General features: G+C 40.5%; 1 protein-coding gene and 1 pseudogene across 4 annotated transcripts in view; both read right to left on the reverse strand.

Annotated features, from left to right (window-relative positions):
• LOC129178187 (xylosyl- and glucuronyltransferase LARGE2s) overlaps window positions 1–21,313 on the reverse strand; it is a 79,045-nt gene that overhangs the window by 11,385 nt on the left and 46,347 nt on the right. For 3 of the 4 annotated variants that reach the window (XM_054770171.1, XM_054770172.1, XM_054770170.1), the window contains 9 exons: window positions 20,303–20,385; window positions 15,621–15,744; window positions 10,840–11,011; window positions 7,783–7,887; window positions 7,596–7,708; window positions 7,261–7,386; window positions 5,839–5,994; window positions 2,821–2,984; window positions 948–1,226 (listed from right to left, as the gene is read on the reverse strand). In XM_054770171.1, coding sequence (XP_054626146.1) covers window positions 948–1,226; window positions 2,821–2,984; window positions 5,839–5,994; window positions 7,261–7,386; window positions 7,596–7,708; window positions 7,783–7,887; window positions 10,840–11,011; window positions 15,621–15,744; window positions 20,303–20,385 — 1,322 coding nt within the window. The remainder of the gene's footprint in view (window positions 1–947; window positions 1,227–2,820; window positions 2,985–5,838; window positions 5,995–7,260; window positions 7,387–7,595; window positions 7,709–7,782; window positions 7,888–10,839; window positions 11,012–15,620; window positions 15,745–20,302; window positions 20,386–21,313) is intronic. The other variant, XM_054770173.1, reaches the window with a different exon arrangement.
• LOC129178193 (alpha-1,6-mannosyl-glycoprotein 2-beta-N-acetylglucosaminyltransferase-like) lies at window positions 11,018–13,318 on the reverse strand (annotated as a pseudogene).

Here is a 21,313-nt window from a genome sequence, read left to right on the forward strand (position 1 = left end):
GTGTCAATTAGGAGTGTACAGTATGCCATCATCACGGTTCAGTACATACTGTACGTCAATGTTAAGGTCACAGTAGAGTTTTGGGTACAGTAAAGAAACAAAATACAAGACATAAAGTGGTTGTACAACTACATTTCGCCATCATTTGTCCCTGCAGTCCTGCATCAGATCTCTGTAGAACTTACACTTCCTCTTGAATGCCTCTTCACACCCCTCCTCCAATGGCACAGTAAGCTCTATAAGGATCTGTCTTCCTTCGGTGGAGAACAGGACTGCATCAGGGCGTAAGATGGCGGGGATGACATCCGGGAACTTCTCTTCAAGTCTAATCTAAGCTCCCACGCTTGAGCTGACTGCAGGAGACTTTCCCTGGTGGTGTTCGGCCCAGTCGGCTTTGCCTGCCCAAGCGTTGGTGTTTCAGAGTTCTTGCTTGCTCTAGGATGTCAGTGACCACGACAAGCACTTTATCGTGGTGCAACCTGTATCTGCCTTGGGACAGAGCGAGGTTACATGCTGACAGGATGTGTGCCATGGCCTTGTTTATCACGCAGAGCCTGTACATTGTGTCCTCCGTCATTTTTTCAGCTGTTGAATTTCACAGGGGTTGGTAGTGTGTTGTAAGCAACCCTCAGCAAGTTGGAGATCTGGAATGGCTTGAGTCTCTACAGGTCTGCCCATGTCAGCTTCCTCTTTGGGCATTCCCACCTTGTCAAGGCTTCCGAGATCCACCACTCATACTGACTTTCCCGCTTCCCAGGACACTCAATGGGATTATTCTTGATGGATAGAATGGCCTTGTCTTATATGAGCAAATTAAATTTGTCTGTGTCTGCAATATTTACTCAGAAAAAAATATTACTTTTTCATGTAAAATGACAACTTTTTCATGTGATATTCCAAATGAAATTTTAAAACTGAAAAACAGACTGAAAGGTGGTCCGTCTTACCTCAGGTACTCATAGAGACCGTACATTGGTAAGAAGTCCACATCTGTCAGGAAAACGTACGGCGTTTTGGCATTCTTCAGGGCTACATTCCTCAGCAGGTTGACAGGGTAGAACTGACCCTCCTTGTAGACAATGTGGTAGCCCACATTCTTACGCTTTTGCAGGACCTCCGAGGCTTGAGCGTAGCGTAGAAACTGTTGAGCCTCTGCGTCAGACATGTAAAGCGCCAAGCTGATGGGACCTTCCCAGTGTTTACAAATGGCCTCCAGCATCTGCAGCCTTGAAGTGACAAACACATGAGATTTTATTCATGCAGATAATGACTACATGCACTGGGGGCTGCTCGGTTGTCTGTGTTGCAATGGTAACTGGAATCCCGTGATAATCCCTTGTTTATCACGGTTAATTGGTGCAACAATTGTACCACAAGTACAATAATCTCTCATCCTTCCCACTTCAAGTAATATGGGTACAGTACAGTTACATGAAACTTTTTCCAATTATTTTGTTAATACATTGGTTATTTATATTAACTGCACTTTTTGCCCATCATCCACAATCCTTATTTGCGACAAGAACACACGTCCTTCCCTTTTTACTAACTGTCTCGTGCTGGCAGTTTTTCACTAACAATGCATGTAATGAGGATTCACCTATTCTGCCTATAAAGCCTTCTAAAAAACACCCAAATAACCAACAATGTTTTATATACAGTACACGTTGTATCCATGTAGTAACAGCCACATTTGTGATAACGTAATAATTACGGTATTTGGTCATTTTAAGCATGACTGGAACTTCCTTCCTGGGTGCATTCATTTCACAGAGTGCTTTGTAACTAACGCAACTTCCGTCAACAACAGCATAGAGAGGGTGTTCTGTGTTTGCCACTACTAATCATGGCAGACTTTGTAAGAGCCACTGCCGACAACGACTACTTTGGGACAAATGAAGATCCAGAACCTCATCTTTTTACCCTGAATATATGGCGGATCAGCTACAGGTTTTAGAAGCGGGGCGGGCAAGAAGGGGGGGTGAAGCAGACGGCGACTGTGAGAGTCAGCATCACTTAGTGGTGTAAATGTGGAGCTTGCCAAGCCATGCCGAAAATAAACTGAGTGTTTTTGCTGCACTGAGTGGCACACAGTGTTACCATCAATGGAAAGGCTTTGTGTATCTGGCGAGGAGGACACTGCTCCAAGAGACTGCATCACAACAAAAAATTGCTAGTGCTAACGAACTCTGCAGTGGTACAAAATGGGCGGGTTTTGGATGTTTTTTTAGAGGGCTTTATAGGCATATAGGTCAATCCTCATTACATGCATTGTTAGTGAAAAACTGCCAGCACGAGACAGCTATCGAGAAAGCACAGAAAAAGGAAGACGTGTGTTCTTGTCTTACATAACGATTGTAGATGAATTGCAAAATTCCAGTGCAGTGCAGTTTTCTTTTAAGCACAGCGGCTGTGGCAGGAAAACGCCGGATTGTTCCTCTTCCCTCTCTTCCACTTTACAGGTGGTCCTTCGTTTACGCCGTTCCGAGTTATGATGTTTCGTGGTTCCGTACGCACGGCCATAAATGATGAATACTGTACAAAAAGAAAAAGAGAACTCTTGTCTCCCAAGCGTGAGGCAGGCTCTTCTGATGGAAAGCAAATCCCCATTGAACAGCGCTTTTCCCGGAGAATGATAGGGTGCATGTACTTCATATACAAATAAAAGGTAAGAACACAAATGCTTTTTAGTTTCTACAAAACTAAATAAATGCCACTAAGAAGTATTTGAAAACATTTTTTTTAACAAAAGTGAATTATTCTTCCTTTTTCTTGTTATAATGAGCGACCTGTATTAACACTAAAAAGAAGCTCAGGTACCTGTCCATAGAGAGTTGGGCCACCAGTGTGACATCGTTGTCGTTCTCGCTGAGCATATATTCATACTGCAGGAAGTAGAGGTGTATTCTGTGAATTGTAATTCGCTCCCGGCGGAAGTCATAACACTGATCATCCTCGTCTAGGTCCTCCAGAGCAGTCTGCAACTAAAGAAAAAGACAAAATACTCTGAGAATCACTGTCATGCTTCTATACAGTGCGGAAAATAAGTACTTGATCAATAAGTATCAGCTCAAAGATATGAACAGTACGTCATTTCTTGTGGCAGATTTATTTCAACAGAGAGACAGAATGTAAAAAGTAACATGAAATAAAGGTCATATATACGAATTCATTTGTTTGAGTGAATAAGTATTTGATCCCCTACCACGCAGCAAGCTTGTGACCCCCCAGAGCGTGTACGTGTCCATGAAACACACAAATGAATCCTGTCCCATTGAGAAAGTTCTCCTAGTCTGAACTCATTATGCGGATAAACGACACCTTTTTTTTGTGTACAGAGTCCTTTTATCGCCCTCTGTTACGGGAGGGTTTGTGTTTTTTCTTTTGCTGCGTTGTTGTCCTCCTCCCAACTATTTGTTTTCCTTCTGGCCTTAATCTGTGGTTTTTCCCCTATGTGGCCAATGTGTTTCTTCCTTATCATTCTACTTTTTTGTAGCGCCGTCTGTTGTTTTGTACTTGATCTCTGGAATTCTGTCTTTGCTTTTGCACTTTCGTCCGCAACTCTCGTGTTTGCATCGGGGTCCAAAAATTTAACCATCACATATCTGACACAGTCTCTATTTTCAAAAGTAGTGATGAACTGCTGTTGTCGTGATCGGTCTATCCCAGCTGACTTTGGGTGAGAGTCAGGACACATACTGTACTGTATACACCCAGGGTGCCCAAAGTGTGGCCCCAGGGCCATTTGCGGCCCATGGCTGTTTTTGTATTGGCCAGTGGGGCATTTTAATATCATTTAACAAGAAATCTAAAAAAAAAAAACAACAGCAAACAGCAAACATGACGAAAACAGCAGTAATTTTATTTTTTCAGGAAATAGATGTTGTAATTTTACAACAACAAACTTGTAATGTTCTAAGGAAAAATAACATAATTTTAGTAGCATAAAGCTGAAATGTTAAGGAAAAAAATTTTTTTTAAAGGTTGTAATATTATCAGAAACAGACAAAACAAAACAAACATGTAATTTTGGGGGGAAAAGTTATAATATTATGGGAATCAAGTATTGAAATGAAATATTCCATTCCATTTTCCTCCGCTTATCCGGGTCCGGGTGGCGGGGGCAGCAGTCTTAGTAGGGAAGCCCAGACTTCCCGGTCCCCGACCACCTCCTCCAGCTCCACCGGGAGGACACCAAGACGTTCCCAGGCCAGCTGTGAGACATAATCCCTCCAGCGTGTCCTAGGTCTTCCCCGGGGCCTTCTCCCCGCTGGGCATGCCCGAAACACCTCACCAGGGAGGCGTCCGGGAGGCATCCGGCTAGATGCCCGAGCCACCTCAACTAGCTCCTCTCGATGTGAAGGAGCAGCGGCTCTACTCTGAGCTCCTCCCGGATGACTGAGCTCCTCACCCTATCTCTTCGGGTGAGTCCCGCTATCCTACGAAGAAAACTCATTCCAGCCGCTTGTATCTGCGATCTCGTTCTTTCAGTCACGACCCAAAGCTCATGACCATAGGTGAGGGTGGGAACATAGATCCAACGGTAAATTGAGAGCTTTGCCTTCCGGCTCAGCTCTCTCTTCACCACGACGGTCCAGTACAGCGACCGCATTACTGCAGACGCTGCGCCGATCCGCCTATCGACCTCACGCTCCAACCTTCCCTCACTCGTGAACAAGACCCCGAGATACTTGAACTCCTCCACCTGGGGCAGGACCTCATTCCCAACCCGGAGGGAGCAATCGAGTGAGAACCATGGCCTCGGATTTAGAGGTGCTGAGTCTCATCCCAGAAGCTTCACACTCAGATGCAAACCATCCCAGTATACGCAGCAGGTCACAGCCTGATGAGGCCATCAGGACCACATCGTCTGCAAATAGCAGAGATGAGATCCTAAGGCCCCCGAACTGGACTCCCTCGACACCTTGGCTGCACCTACAAAATTCTGTCTATAAAAATTATAAACAGAATCAGTGACAAAGGGCAGCCTTGGCGGAGGCCAACGTTCACCAGAAACAGGCTTGACTTACTGCTGGCAATGCGAACCAGGCTTCTGCTCCGGTTGTACAAGAACCGAATGGCACGTAGTAGCGCGCCACCAATCCCATACTCCCAGAGCACCCCCCACAGGACACCGCGAGGGACTCGGTCGAATGCCTTTTCCAGGTCCACAAAGAAATGAAATATTACAAGAAGAAAATTTACCAAGATTATTTATAATGGAAGTTGAAATACAGAAATCTGTTACTGTTACTTGGTTCCAATTTTATGCTTGAAAATTAATTCAGGCTAGTAATACGTAAAATTTGTTTAAAAATGAATATATATTTTTTGTAATAATAGGCCATCGTCAACCACAAAACAGCAATAATTTATCAATTTATTTTCAAAAACCGTGTTAAGAGTGAAGCTACGAAATTTGAACCGTGAAGTGGCAAGGGACCACTGTATTTGGAAAATAAAACATTTTTTCTGGAAGTATATGTACGTTCTTAGCATATCTACGTGTGTTGCTTTACAAAATATCAAAGTGGCCCATGCATCCTTTCATTTTTCAGTATTTGGCCCTCGCAAGAAAATCTTTGGACACTCCAGGTATATACAAACAACCAATCACATGCACCGCTTGACCACTGTTATCATTGGATTGTACACTGCTGCATTACTGCACTTTTCATGACTTTGTGGATTCATTGGAGTGGTTGTATTAATTCCTGTAATTCCTGAGGCTCTGCCTCACCTGCCTGCAATGACCGCACGCCACTTTTGTGTAACATCTGCTGCCAGGGTGCCGTGTGTACTAGTTAACTACTCAGTTAACTACTCCTCACTACTAACCTGTATGCTCTCTGGACTCGCCTGACTCCAGCAGCCGAACAGCTCACGTCGCAGCAGGTTTCCGTCATACTCCAAGAAGGTCAGGTAAAGGTTCCTGAAAAACTCCACATGCTTGTTCTTCACACGGAGCTTCTTTGGAGAGTTCCAGTGGATGACCTAAAACAACAGTGAGGGCGCTCATTGGACCTTTAAAAGTGTAAAGTGATATCAGAAGTAAACTACCGTAACTGAAATAGAAGTAATATTAGACAATAAGAATCTATTTCCAGTCAAATGATGGTGAATATAGCACATAGAATACAGTGATGTTTGTAAAATAATACAAATCGATGTTAAAGATAAGTGACGTTACTTTTCTTAAATCGTTCATGATAAATATACAGTGCACATTCACAAATCAGCATTTGCAACCCCGCATATTTGAGCGATTATGGTAAAAAAAATATTTTTTTTTTCTCCAAAAACACTTAAGTATAGATTCTTATAGGTTAATAAAAGGCCAGAAGAAAACACAGGCCACTGATATTTACATATATTCTTGTGGCCCTTGAGCAGTAAAGCCTCACCACCTCGCTCTTTGAATTTTGTGGCTTTACTCAGTCGTGGTTGAATACGGCCTATTATTACAAAAAAAAAAAAAAAAAAAAATACATATATATCATATTTAGGCACATTTTACGTATTGTTTGCCTAAATTAAGCATTCTGAAAAATGGGAATGTCAACAAAAGTGGGAATTCTTGTTATGTGGAAAACGGGATGATTGTCCTTAAATTAGTTGAATGCTTTGATGTTAAAACGGTTTAAATAAGGTGAGAAATGTGGAAGTAGTTAGACTCTTTAGTCCAAAGGCATTTTGCCTTCCGGAAGACAAAACATTGAAATTTTTGTGCTGTGGCTAATAGCTAATTGAATGTCTTGGACATGTTGAACAGTTTGATGTTGGAATGGCTTGAATCGGCTGAGAAATGTGGCAGTAGTAGCAGGTAATTAGTTTTAGCAAAAAGAGTGAATTTTGGGAAAATTTAGAATTTTTGCTCAGTGTAAATATTGGGAGTCTGAATGTCATGAAATGTTGAACAGTTTGATGTTGGAATGGCTTGATTCGGTTGAGAATAATTAGAATGTTTTGAATTCGTTGAAAAATGTAGGAACTGTGGATGTTTGAAAAATGGCCCATTCATTTTCAAAGGGAAAATTTTGTGGACATTTTAGAATTTTGGGAAATATGTAAAGTTTAGAAACATGGAGAAAAGAGAGCACACGTTGCATGAATAAGTGGAACATTTTCGTGTTGAAATATTGGAATAAGTTGAAAAATGTGGCTTGTGGAAGCGGCCGAAAAACGAGACGGAAGAAAAAGAAGAAGGCATTCATACAACGAGGGATTTCTGTACCCAAATGTACCCCAGTTTTAGTGTACCTTGAGGTCAGAAACGTCGGTGTAGCAGAGCTCAGAGCGAGTGTGATCAGACAGCTGAACATTCCAGAAGCAGGGCAGCTGGTGGACCAAGACTGGGTTCTGTTTGATGAAGGCATTGAAGATGTCCTGGAAAGACAGCTCCAATAAGAAGCTCTCTCTTTCTCTCCAAATATCCTCGGGCTTATTTGTTACATATAACTTGACCATGAGGCTAAGGCTATGTCCGCACCAACCCGGTTATTTTTTGGACAAAAGGCCAAAATGACACAGTGGAGAAAACATGCATTTTTTTTAAATCGTGTTTGCATGGAGCAGAATGTCCACTGAGTTCTCACCTGATCGGCCAGAGATGTACTCAGCATGTTCATTAACTCCTTCTCTGCTGTCAGCCGCCACATCTGCTCCCATCCGATTCGTCGCAACCTCTCCAAGTACAGAAGAATGACACCTAACGGAATCGGTCATCAGTCAACTGTGCAGTATTGGTGATATGTGCTGTAACCTCTTATGCCAGGATGCTACCTGTGTTGAAACCCCGGCCTAGTGCAGGCCAGGGTTTATGGTTTTTCCACAGGTTTCCCAGGTACCAATCACTCTGGTTCTCCACCAGACCAATAACCTGTTTGTCTGGAAACAAAGAAAACCAACAATATAGAGGAGAAACTATGTTCTGAATCAAAAATACCTATTGATTTAATCCAGGCGTGGGCCAGCTACATTTTTAATCTAGTCTTTTCCAAAAGCCTTTTAACACCGAAGCTATCGCCGGTGACAGGATTTGCAATGCTATTTTTAAACTACTATAAGTCATGAACAATTTGTGTTTTCCATTGGAATAATTCCAAATGCTTGCAACAGTAGAGGATCAGTGCTTTTCATTGATACACATTATTACGGTAATCCAGTAGAGAGATGCCGTAATAGGGATTGCGTCACAGATTTGATACAAAGTAGACTGGGGGTTTGTTTACAAGAGAGACTCAGAAGCAAGCTTTATATGACTGTGTTGCCCTGTTCATGGGTTTAAATAATTAATGCTAAAAATATGTATATGTTGTTAAAAATATTATATATTATAATTTTTTAGATGTATAATTCATACTTTATTTACATTTTTATTAGAATTAGAAAAATATTATCATTAAAATATACTTTCTGTTTCCAATTACATATTTAAGGTTTTGGTGAGTGGAAAACAAAGACACTAGATGCTGCAGAAACTGTAGAAACTGCATACTTAGCCGACAATGCGCCACTTTGATGAAACGAATAAATGGTATTTCTTGAACAGAATGAATATATACAGTATGTAAATAATAAACGCGGCCTGTAAACTACACGGTCTGCATTTGTGGTTTAACTCGGTGTCGTCTTCTTTGAAAGCACTACAATTACAAAGTTCTGCAGAAAAGCCATATTTTATATACAACATTTATATTGAATAAATTTAATAAATAACATTTGGGTGTTTCTTACTATTGGTTTTCATGTTTCGCCGTGGTTGTCTCAATTTTGGTGTGTTTCGAGAAGGGTGGAAGGAGTCCAAACTCCTAAAAATGTAGTTCACACCAACACTCCTTCCATCTGCTTCTGGCCCCCGCGATTGAAAAGGCTTTCCCACGTGTGGTCTAAGGACTGATATTGCACTGCCAGGTCCTCTGTAAACCACTCATTAACATTCTAGAGCGCTTTTGCCTGGACCATGTGACTCATGCTGACTGCTGTCAATTACATCCATGCATTCAATACAAACAGTTAGATTCCCTTGCAAAGGAAAGTAAGGATTTTCTTTCCTCCCATGCTCAATACTTGCAATTAAAAAAAGAAACTTTTGAATGTTTTAAGCCATGGGTTATTTTCTGTATAGTTGCACAAAGACAGACATACATGCCACAGCAAAACTAGGGTTTCCGTACCAAACTGTTTTGAGGGTGAGGGATCCTTTGACAAGAACAAACATGTACGTACATGTGTGACTGCTTTGCCAACTGATAAAGTTTTGTCACTAGGATAAAACAACATAAAACATTCTGGCGATGACTTTGGTTTGCAAAGTTCACGCTGAAAACATAAAAACGACAGAGACCGGCGAGGGCCAGATGTTCTGTCCGCAGGCGACAGGCCTGTACTGGTCACCAGCCAATCACAGGGCACATAAAAACAAACAACCGTTCACACTCACATTCATACCTATGGACAATTTAGAGTCACCAATTAACCTAACATGCATGTTTTTGGAATGTGGGAGGAAACCGCAGTACCTTGAGAAAACCCACACACGTAAGGGGAGAACATGCAAACTTCACACAGAAATGCCCAACGGAGATTCGAACCCAGGACTTCCCAATCTCTTGACTGTGACTATGTAGTCAACATGTTAACCACTAGACCCAGAATGAATTTGACAATGGAAAAAATAAAGGACACAAACTGGCTATTTTAAGCAAATGCAAAAACACTGTTTTAGTTGGAGTAGAGATGTGATACACTTCTCAAGACTTACAAAAATCCGCCTCCTGCTGTTTGCTATTACATGTAGTCTACCCTATTTTCTACTTGGTTCATAATAATTTGGTTTGTCTTGGGACCAACCAATTACTCGATTAATGGAAACATCAAGCTTGAGATTAATCGACAAAAAAAATAATCATTAGTTGCATCCCTAGGGTGGAACCAGTTCCAATTCTCAAATAATATAATATTCAGTGTCACTATATGACTCATTATGGCAAAATATGACATCTTACAAGGCTGACTGAGCAGAGAGAAGATTCCTGGTGGTTCTAATGAAACATCCGGAGCCGAGAGATTGGTGAAGCAGCAGCGAAAGCCAGCTACCTAACTGCTAGCCAAATAGCATTAGCATAAAAGTCATTCTACGATGAGTTTGTTAAAACATGCATGATGAAGGCTGAAGTGTCTTGAGAAGCTACATGCGCCTGACGATACTACTATATTACTAAGGCTAGAGCTGACCTAGCTAGTCATACAGGTGCCTATCTAGTCTTTGTGAATGAACCGATGTATCTCGGTTTTCACCATTAATTTGGTGGAGGTTCGACGAACACCGAATTGTTCAAAAACAGAGGCTATTTTTCCCATAGGAACCAATGTCAATCCAATTAATCTGTTCCAGACACCCAAAAAATTAACCAAAATATATAATAGCAGTTTTACATGCAGAAAACAGTGAAAAATAATTATGACGAATGGATGGAATGTATTGTTAATACTGAGTTTCCATTCGTCCTGGCGGGATAAAATTCAATAGTGTTTCTCACCTTCTTCATCAAATCGCTGGCAAATTTCTTTGGCCCTATGGCGGGTTATTTTGCAGTCGAGGCAACATTTTCACCAAAAACCGAATCATACACCAGGTCACATGACAATCAAGGTTTCTCTGTGATTTCAGGTTTTGTGTTTTTGTGCAATCGCTGTGATCGGATGTAATGCACACTCCAAACCAAAATTCGCATTGTTGCCACCCTTATTGACAAAACCTCTGAGAACACACACTAACAGTATTCCGACACTTTATGGTGACCGGTATTATTCTATGTAAAATTCAAAGGCTCTTACCTGTGAACTTTCTGAAAACTCCCCAGAGTTCAGCGATATCAGTGGCAAAGGTGATGTCTGTATCCAGAACAATGACCTTTGGCAGGTCAGACGGGAGGGCTTTGGTTAGTGTCAGCTTCATCAAGCCGTAAATTCCTGAGTAATGCTTGTTTGGTATCCATGAGACCTCAGACTGAAACAAGACAAAAGTTTCGTTTATTAGGTAGGTTGGGGTGCTCGACCTTGCTTAACCTTCACATTCTTTGATTCATGTCAACACTCAAGAACATTTCCTTCACTCTGGCATGATTGCAAGCAGTGTCCTTGGACGTAGCAGTGCATTATTATTACAGTAGATGTTCCTACATGCTCCCCTTAGGGAGTATTTTTGCAAGTTTTTTTCTTGTTATGTTTATGCCAGCAGCAGTGATGTTTAGTTTGGTTTGGTGAGAACTTGGGAACCTTTCTACACAATTCTACACAGCGGCAATCATTAACACATTAGTAAATGAACACCTCTCTCACAGTGTGAACAGCTGATCTTGCTGCCACATCCTGTCTTTGGCAACAAGCACGTCTTCAGTGACAATAAAAGTAACCTTAAATGTTCATTTATCCCTTTCATTTGCCATTTATTTTGTGTTTTACTCATTTAAATGTATTCCTATTTATTACTAACAATTTATTCCCAATTTATCCATCCATCCATTTTCTATACCGCTTCATCCTCATTAGGGTCGCGGGGGCATGCTGGAGCCTATCCCAGCTGACTTCGGGCGACAGGCGGGGTACACCCTGGACTGGTCGCCAGCCAATCACAGGGCACATATAGACAAACAACCATTCACACTCACATTCATACCTATGGGCAATTTAGAGTCGCCAATTAACCTCACCTGCATGTTTTTGGGAATGTGGGAGGAAGCCGGAGTGCCCGGAGAAAACCCACGCGCACACGGGGAGAACATGCAAACAGAAAATGCCCCAAGGGAGAATCGAACCCAGGTCTTCCCGATCTCCAGGCGGTTCCTGTATTGGCCAACGTGCTAACCACTAGACCACCGTGCGGCTCCCAATTTATCATTTTTCAAATTTTATGTATTCCCTTAATACTGCTCAAGGTTTGTCCTATTTAGGCTGCTTTTTTGTTATATTTAATTCACCCTGACTTAATGCAATGCAATACACATTTAGAGCTGGCTGTCAGTCATGACAACTCAAGAAGAAGGTATGGTTGGCGCCTAATGGCTTGCAAGAATTAAATATGAAATACACATTTAAAGACACATTTATGATTAAACACAAAATATAAATGATTCATTATTCTTTGGCATCTGTGTCGCTTTGATCACATACAAACTGTGTGTGTATGAATTTCACATTTTCAAAGACAATTTGGCATAATTACTGCACAGAATACGGTCTTGGACATAACCACCATGGTTTCCGCACCTTCAGAGGCAGTAAGGACAAGAGATGATGGGAAAAGGCCAACTTTGACCACCTTAAGCGCCTCCTCGACCTTCAGCAAGGCCTGGTCTGGCCTGCATTTCTTACTGGACAACGAGCACTTTAAGGGGCTTTGAAATGCAGCTTCCAGAGAGATGACGCAGAGTCCAGTCCCAGTTGTCATCGTCATGAATGCAGATGTCCTTGGTACAGCCCATTAGCTTGTAGTGCACCTCCCTGGAAATGGCCATGCCCATATTGTGTTTAATGGCCTTGGTGGTTACCACCTTGTTATACAGTGTGGCAAAGTCAGTAGAGTTATCAGTAGAGTAGAGTTATCATGGTTCGCCATCTGGACAGCGCTTCTTCCTGGTTTGTATCATTGATGTATAGAAATGTTAAAAGTTAGTTAAGATGTAGTTGTCCTCTTCCAGAAATATCACAAAGCCATGCACAGCCTGCACTCGCAAGTGTAACTTCCACCACCTGCGATGTTTGGCTCGTCCGCTACCCGGTAGTGTCTGAAAGGGTCTGGATGCTCCTGTATTGCGGGCATTGTCTCTGGAGATGTCCAGTGGGCAGTCTTGTGGATCCTTCCTGGGAAAGTGGGTGTGATACAGCTGAGTGCTAAATAGCAAATAAATCTGTAGCACTTTGAAGAAAGTGATCCCTTGCACAATGGACTCGATTTCAGCTGAAAAATAGTCATGGCTGAAGATGAGGATGAATGCTGTGCACATCTGCCGCTCTCTCCAGGTATTCTGGTTTGTTCTGGACCTGCACGGCCGGAACCAGCTGCGGCTCCAGTGGAAACCTCTTTGTATTAAGAAACGCTGCTTGTAATTGGCAAAGTAGATGGAGTGGGTCAACTCTGCCAGCGACCCACTAAAGTCCAGCTTCGCATTGTCACTTGTGTCTTGACGAGTCACAACATACTTGTAGGGTTTGTGATCTGATACTGACAGCACGCGGTGCAAATCAGAAGAACCAATACAGTGAAGGAAACTCACAAAATCAACCAGAGATTCCTCTTGCTCTACTGAAACCTCATCTTGGTTATTGGTTAAAACAAGCAGGGGCACTTGGCGCACCACCTGCACAATCAAGTAGATGGAAGACCGGAGGAAGCTCAAGTACTTGTTGTCAAAGACATCAAGGAACTAGACAAATTTTGAAGATTACATCATCTCAATTAAAAGGATATTAAAGACACACCGCACAAAGCCTTGATGCAGCTAGAAGTCAACAACAATTGGACAAGAAGAATTTCACACTAACATAGATTATGCAAAATGAAACAATATTAGGAAACATTTCTAAATTAGTGATTATCACCAATACATGTTTGCTAAATTTTTGCTCTTCACCACAACGGACCGATGTACAGTTCGCATCACGGCAGACACCGCACCAATGTCCCTGTCCGCCTGCATTCCATACTTCCCTCACTTGTGAACAAGACCCCGAGGTACCTAAACTCCTCCACTTGGAGCAAGATCTCATCCCCGACCCAGAGATGGCACTCCACCCTTTTTCGGGCAAGAACCATGGACTCGGACTTGGAGGTGCTGATTCTCATCCCGGCCGCTTCAAACTCGGCTGCGAACCGATCCAGGGAGAGTTGAAGTTCACGGCTCGTTGAAGCCAGCAGGACCACATCATCTGCAAAAAGCAGAGACTCAATTCTGCAGCCACCAAACCGGCTGCGCCTAGAAATTCTGTCCATAAAAATAATGAACAGAATTGGTGACAAAGGGCAACCCTGGCGCAGTCCTACCCTCACTGGAAACGGGCCCGACTTATTGCCGGCAATGCGAACCAAACTCTGACACCGGTCATACAGGGAAAGAACAGCCTGAATTAGCTGGTCCGCTACCCCATAGTCCCGGACTACTCCCCACAGAATTCCTCGATGAACACGGTCGAATGTCTTCTCCACAAAACACATATAGACTGGTTGGGCAAACTCCCATGCACCCTCAAGGACCCTGCTGAGAGTTTAGAGCTGGTCCACAGTTCCCCGACCATTACGAAAACCACAGTGCTCTTTCTGAATCCGAGATGCAACTATCCTCTCCGGAACCCCCTGAATAAACCTTACCATGGAGGCTGAGGAGTGTCATTCCACAATAGCTGGAACAAACCCTCCAATCCCCCTTCTTAAAAAGTCATAATATTACGAGAAGAACATTTACAAGAAGAAAGTTGAAATATTTGGAGAATTTTAAATGATAAAAATGAAGAATTCTTACAAAATTGATGTCAAAATACAGAAAAAAAGGCGTAATTTTATGAGAATAAACTCATTTTCGTAGCACAGAGTTAAAATATTTTTTAAAAACATGGTTTTTAAAGGCATAATATTTTGAAAAACAAACAAAACAACAAATACATTTGTAATTTTTGGAAATTGGGCAAAAAGTTATAATACAGTTATCCCTCACTACATTATGGTTCGAACATCGTGTGTTCACGCTATAATGGTTTTTCTGAAGTTCATTCATTAAAAAATGGTCACTGTTTTGTGGGTGAATATGGCCTGCTAAATTGAGCATTTTCAAGCATAAAATGGCTAAATGAACTAAAACACAAATACAAGGCAGAAGAAGCATTCTAATTGTGAAGTAGTATTCAACACTGGCCCACTGGGTGTTGGTAATTGTTCGGTGAGAGACGCACCAAACGTGATCGGCTGAAACAGACATGTACTGCAGATTTTAATTATCTCACAACAATAATAACACAATAATCATAATAATAACACTTGCTACTGTTGGGGCCATGAGCCACGACAAGCTAAAACTAAACTCTGAACCTCCAACATCATTCCCTGTCATCCACACATCTGTCCGCCCGCCACTAAGGTCTGCGAGGGAGCAAATTTACTGTGACACACAAGAGTTTTATTTAGACCTTAAATTGCTTATTTATGGCATATCTAATTACGTTTACTATATTATATTGGGTAATATGACTATAAAGCCATTTAAAGCTGCCATTACAATACATTGATGAGACAATAGCCACCGCAGGAAGAAACTGCTAACGTGTGAGTCTATGTTATATTATTTATGTCTTATGTCTAATATGTCTTATTTTCTCTGATTATATCAACTATATTGGGCAATACAAATGTAAAGGTTACTATATACAGGAAGCTCTGCTTCTTCCTACTCCTTTTCAGACATGAATCGTGTAAATGTAACCATGTGATGTTCCTTCATGTAACTTCTGAGGCATGTCTGAAACAAATAAACATTCCAAACAAGTAAACATAACATTTGGAGAAGGAGAGGGACATTGTAGATCTACGGGGATAAATTGTGTGTGTCTGTCTAACATGCGCTGCTTACCTTGAGTTCATCGGCATCGTAGAAACTAACTTGCACAGATGGGACCATCCATGACTCAAAGAGGGAACTCAATATTTGGTTGGCCACAGCATCAGTGATAAAATGAAAGTGCAGGGGGTTTCTCCTGGAAAATGGAGACAAAATTCATCCAGTTTGCATCAAATTTCAAAACACAGAAGAAACAACAATTCGGACGTCAAACAATTTCCTCTAAACGTTTTAAGATTGCTTTCAAAGTTGTGAAGACCTGTTTAAGCATGGACAATGATTAATGACAGTTATCATAAAACTACAATGCATGCTGTATTTGCTTTAATCACAAGGTACAAATAGGAAAATAAGTATTTGATCCCCTGCTGATTTTGTAAGTTTAGCTTTTCTTACAAAGCTATGAACACTCCATACTTTTCAATGGTAGATCGACCCTGGGCTTACTTTCAAACCGCAGAATGTATGGTTGTCTGGGCTCTGTCTACCGATCAATCAATTGTTTTTCATTTCATGTCAAGAAAATAACCATTTCACAACTGTTACTTCCCATACTTGATTATGCTGATGTGGTTTGCCAAAACACCACTGACTCTATCCTCAAACCTTTTAGTATTTTCAACTATTTATGTAGATTTGTCTTGAGACGTCCATTCAGAAGTCACCATTGCATCATGTAGCATGCACTCAACTGGCTTCAAACTAAATCCAGTTGTTTCCTTTTCTGCTTACATGTTCCACCATACTTAAAAAAGCTTTTAGTTCAGTATATAGATCCGTATCCTCTTTGACATATGACTAATCAATTTTTCATAGTCCCTAAAATCTGTAAAGAAATAGGTTGCATGTAATTCAAGTTCAAATCTGCATCTGATTGGAATAATCTTCCTTCCACTTTAAAGTCCATTACTGTCGTCCCTCGCTACATCGTGGTTCAAGCATCACTCCCTCACTGTATCGCGATTCTTCAAAAATTATTTCATTAATAAATGATCGCTGTTTCATGATAGGCTATGGCCTATTATTAGTCAAAAAATATTGAAAGACAAGTTATATGTCATATTGTGGTCACTAGGCGTCAGTAATGTTACACTGACAAGACATGACATTGTATTACATTATCTTCACACTGCATGGAGTCAGCCATGGCATGTCCGACATGACATAGTGAAAACAAGTTTTCCTCCCATTCCAACTGGCACATTTTTGGCTTCTTCCTCCCTCCTTCTTCCCCACTCTGTTTGAAGTTGAGATTAGAATAAACAAATTGGAGGCTAACTGGTTAGCTCGGTAGGATGCTACGTTTAAATCTCTTGTGTCCCTGCAGTGATCCTGACGCCTGCGCATTAAAATTGTGCAATGGGATGTAAACAAAGAACAAAAGGAGTGAAAAGGTGACTACAGGGGTGTTATTTCATGTCTACAGGGCTCTAAGAATGCTAAAAAATTTATTTAGAAAGTCATAATCAGGTTTTCTATGCTCTAAACTATGAAAATATTCCATTTGCGGAAATTCACTTATTATGGTCGGATCTGGACCCAATTAACCGTGTACCTAATTTTTTCACTTACAAACAAGATGTTCCTGCTTTTGATGTTGTTTTGTGTTTTGTTTTATTACCTCACTCCAACTTGCTGTTGCTCCTGATGCTGTATGTATTGAAATGGATTATGTGTGTGTGTATGAGCTAGTGCCGGGTGGGTGGGATGTGGGGGCTGTGGAAGTGGTAAAGCAGTGCGTTTTTGTGTTTTCCTTTCATTGTTGAAATGCATGTTTTATAATATTTTCTGTATCTGTGTTGGGACCCTCTTGAAAAGGAGATGTTGTGTCTTGAATTGAAAATGAAAAAGTGTATAAATGAATGAGTATTAGATAGAGGTGAATATGTATCTGATGGCAATACAAAAGGTGGTTTAATAGTTGGTGTAGAAAGCCTTGTTGGCAAGCACAGAGGTCAGACATTTCTTTAGGTTTCTCACCAGGGTTGCGCACATCTCAGGAGGGATTTTGGTGAGAGAAACATCCCCAAAGTTGCAAAGAGCTCCATTTTGGTGTCATATGGGCACATCACATTCTCCCAAGCCTTGTGTGAGTCATGTAAGTGTTTTCATGTCAATGTTCAGACGGGTCTGTACATGTGTACATGGGGGACTTTGCAGGCATTGCAGGATTGCAATATATTACAGCAAAGTGTCTTACTAAAAGTTTTATTGCTGACCGTGCTCCCAACTCCTTTGACATCATCAACCAGCTCCTCCCTTGTCATTGTGGGCTGCTCCGTCACCTCTCACACACTCATTCTTATCTTGCATTTCTTCTACGGTATATTCAAATTATTGGTTGGTATTGTAGTCCACTGCAGTCTTGTGCAGGTCTTCAATCTTGAGGTCAGCTCTTTGGTCTTGCACATGGTGGTTCAGAGATTTGAATGGAAGAGAGTGTTTGTGTGTCAGATGTCTTTTATCCACATCATGAGTTGAGATTATGGTAGTGGTTTAATTTGATTTGAACCTGCAAGTTACAATGGAATACATCACATCGTTCAGTTTGCAGTTTCACATGTCCAAACGGAATAGGAGGACGCAAAGCTAATTTAATCCTACCCCTCGTCCATTTCACATCAATTGTAATACATTTCTGTATTCCAATGTAGTCTTTACCAGTTGATACATGGGGAAAATGATACAATGGAAAATGATAAAGTAATGTAACAATGTAGTAATATAATTGTCAAGGTTTTTCCTCAATCATAATAAATAATAATCACATAATTAATATAATAGCAAATAAATAATAATCACTTTAAATAGACAAAACAGAACATAGTTGTAATGATAGGTGAGTACTGACAATGAACTCACGAGAATAATGTGTAATGAGTGTTGTATTTATTCTTCCTTGTATTTTGCAAGCATCAACTGTTTGTATTGTTTCTTGAAATCGCTCATCTTGGTGCTTTGTTTGAGTTCCTTACTCAGTCCGTTCCATAATTTCCTTCCAAATACTGAAATGCTGTGGGTTTTTAGCATTGTTCTCGCATATGAGTGCTTTAAGTTCAGTTTTTCCCGAAAATCATATTTCTCTTCTCGACATTTTTGGGTAGCAGGTTATTGTTTGGTTTTTGCATAGAAAATGCATTAGAAAATTTACTAGATCAGCGAGTTTTAATATTTGTGATTTTAGAACTAGAGAAATAGATGTTCTTTATACGTGGCATTATGGATTATCCCAACTGATCTTTTTTGCAGTACATTTAGCGAATTAAGCTAACTTTTATAGTTATTACCCCATATCTCCACACAACAACTTAGATATGGTATAATAATACCAGAGAGCAGTAGAGCATGGAGTGATTTTTGATCAACGACAAATTTTGCTTTATTCAATATTGAGGCATTTCTCGCCACCTTATGTTTTACATTTTTAATATGAGATTTCCAGTTTGTCTTCATCTATTATGATCCGCAGAAATATATTTTCATTCACTCGTTCAATATTCGCACCGTCGATTAGTATTTGCGCGTACGTATCCTCTCTGCTATTAGAAGACTTTTGTCAGATCCATAAATGCTGCAGCTGCACACTTTCTGTGGTCTATAGTGTTAATAATTTCCTTGGTAATTTCAATCAGTGCCATGGAGGTTGAAATATTAGCTCTGTATCCGTATTGGCTGTCCACGAGTAATTCATTCTTACTAATAAATCTGTACAACATGTTGTTACATAGCTCTTCGAAAATTTTGGAAAATTGTGGTAATAAGGATACTGGTCCGTAGTTTGTAAATTGATGTTTGTCTCCGTTTTTGAAAATCAGAACTACTTTAGCTATTTTCATTTGGTTTGGAAATTGACCAGTCCTGAATGATAAATTACTGATGTACGTCAGCGGTTTTACTACCTCGTTAATGACCTTTTGTTATCATTTCCATTTCGATACCATTATAATCAGTTGATGTTTTTGCTTTACATTTATTAATAATATCAATCATTTCCTTTTTTGTCACATCAGTAAGGAACATGGAATTGGGATTCCTGTCAATAGTTTCATTCCATTCCTCTAAGGCGTACTTTCCTAAATTAAGTAATTTTTAATTAAAACTCATTCATCTACTATACTTCATTTCATGTAAATTCACATTTCCTGCAGCTATGCAAATATGACATGGAACACCTCTCCGGTAGGAAAAAACACAAACATAACCACTTGAGAGGAGGTGCTTGAAGTCAGTAAAAATCCATTAAATAATGAATGGGATTCCTTGTGTCCGCATTTCAATCCACAGCTCATGAATACTAAATCAATGAAAAAACAACACCGAAAAACAATTGATTTTCAAAACTCAGGAAGGTAAAAGGTGTGTCCTTTGCGGCTGCCATGAACAATATCATTATTAATGGATTTAAGAATGGATCACATTAAAACAACTAAAGAATCATGTCTCAGTCAATGACATGGATGACATTAGTGTTTGTTGGGTGAATATTGTGTTACTGTTATTACCACTATTGATGCCAACATTACTGTTAGGTTTGTGCTTGTACAAAAATTCACTCTGGAAAAAATGAGCACTTTACTGTAACAGATGGGGGGAGCACAGGAGCCAACAACAAAACATCTGAGAGACTTTAAAATAGGAGGGAAAAAACAGTGGACACAAGTGAAACAGAAAGAAGTCAAGCTAAAGTGTCTCACCTGTGAAAGAGGATGGATTTGACAAGTGTGACCACATCTCTACTGGCGTTGTGTCCAGCACAAACACAGGCAACATGTATTATCTGTGGAAACATATGACTGTAAATATTACCATTACGCGCCCTGCTGCCCTGCAAATGATAGATTCTCCTGAAACTATGTGCTATTAGGTTTCATCAATAAACTGACTTAATAAACTGTACAGCAAAAGAAACAATAACCTACATAAACAACATACGCTATGTTGTTTATTTTTGCAGAATGAAACAGGAATGGAACATGCAGGCACATCAGCTGTTGTGCCTACAAAGAGGATCACAGTCCAATTCTCAGGGCATCAAATCGATGGTAACTGGACTGTTCTGGACATCTTAGAAGGCGTTTCGCCTCTCATCCAGGCAAGTTTCATCACTTCATTCTCAATGACTAGATAGGAGATATCTAGTCTGACTAGAGCACAATCCGACAGACTAACCTGTCCTATCTAGTCTTTGAGCATGAACTGATGAAGCCTGCACAAGTCAAGTCTGACAAGATTGTGCTCTAGTCAAACTAGACCTGTCCTATCTAGTCTGATTAGAGCACAATCTGACAATCTAGTCAAACTAGAGCTGTCTAGTCTATGAGCATCACTAGCAGGCTTCATCAGTTCATTGCCAAAGATTACACACGACAGCTCTCGTCTGACCAGAACATAATCTGACAATCTAGTCAGACGATAGCTGTCCTGTCTCGTCTTTGAGCATCACTGGATAGGACAGGCTGTAATCTGAGGGGATGGTGCAGGACCCGAGGTATTTATCTACTACCAATAGTTTGTGGTGTAAATTTGATCAAAGGCAAATAAAGTCAAAATATTATGTGAATAAATTAATACTGTTATGCAAATAAAATTACAAATTATTTAAGAAAATTGAAATATTGCAAAAATTTAGAAAAAAACATCAGCAAAAATGGGAAAAAAGAGCAAAAAAATGAAGTTGATACTAATAATGCGCTTTTTCATCTACA

This window comes from Dunckerocampus dactyliophorus, chromosome 3 (assembly GCF_027744805.1).
Source record: "Dunckerocampus dactyliophorus isolate RoL2022-P2 chromosome 3, RoL_Ddac_1.1, whole genome shotgun sequence".
NCBI classification, from domain to species: Eukaryota; Metazoa; Chordata; class Actinopteri; order Syngnathiformes; family Syngnathidae; genus Dunckerocampus; species Dunckerocampus dactyliophorus.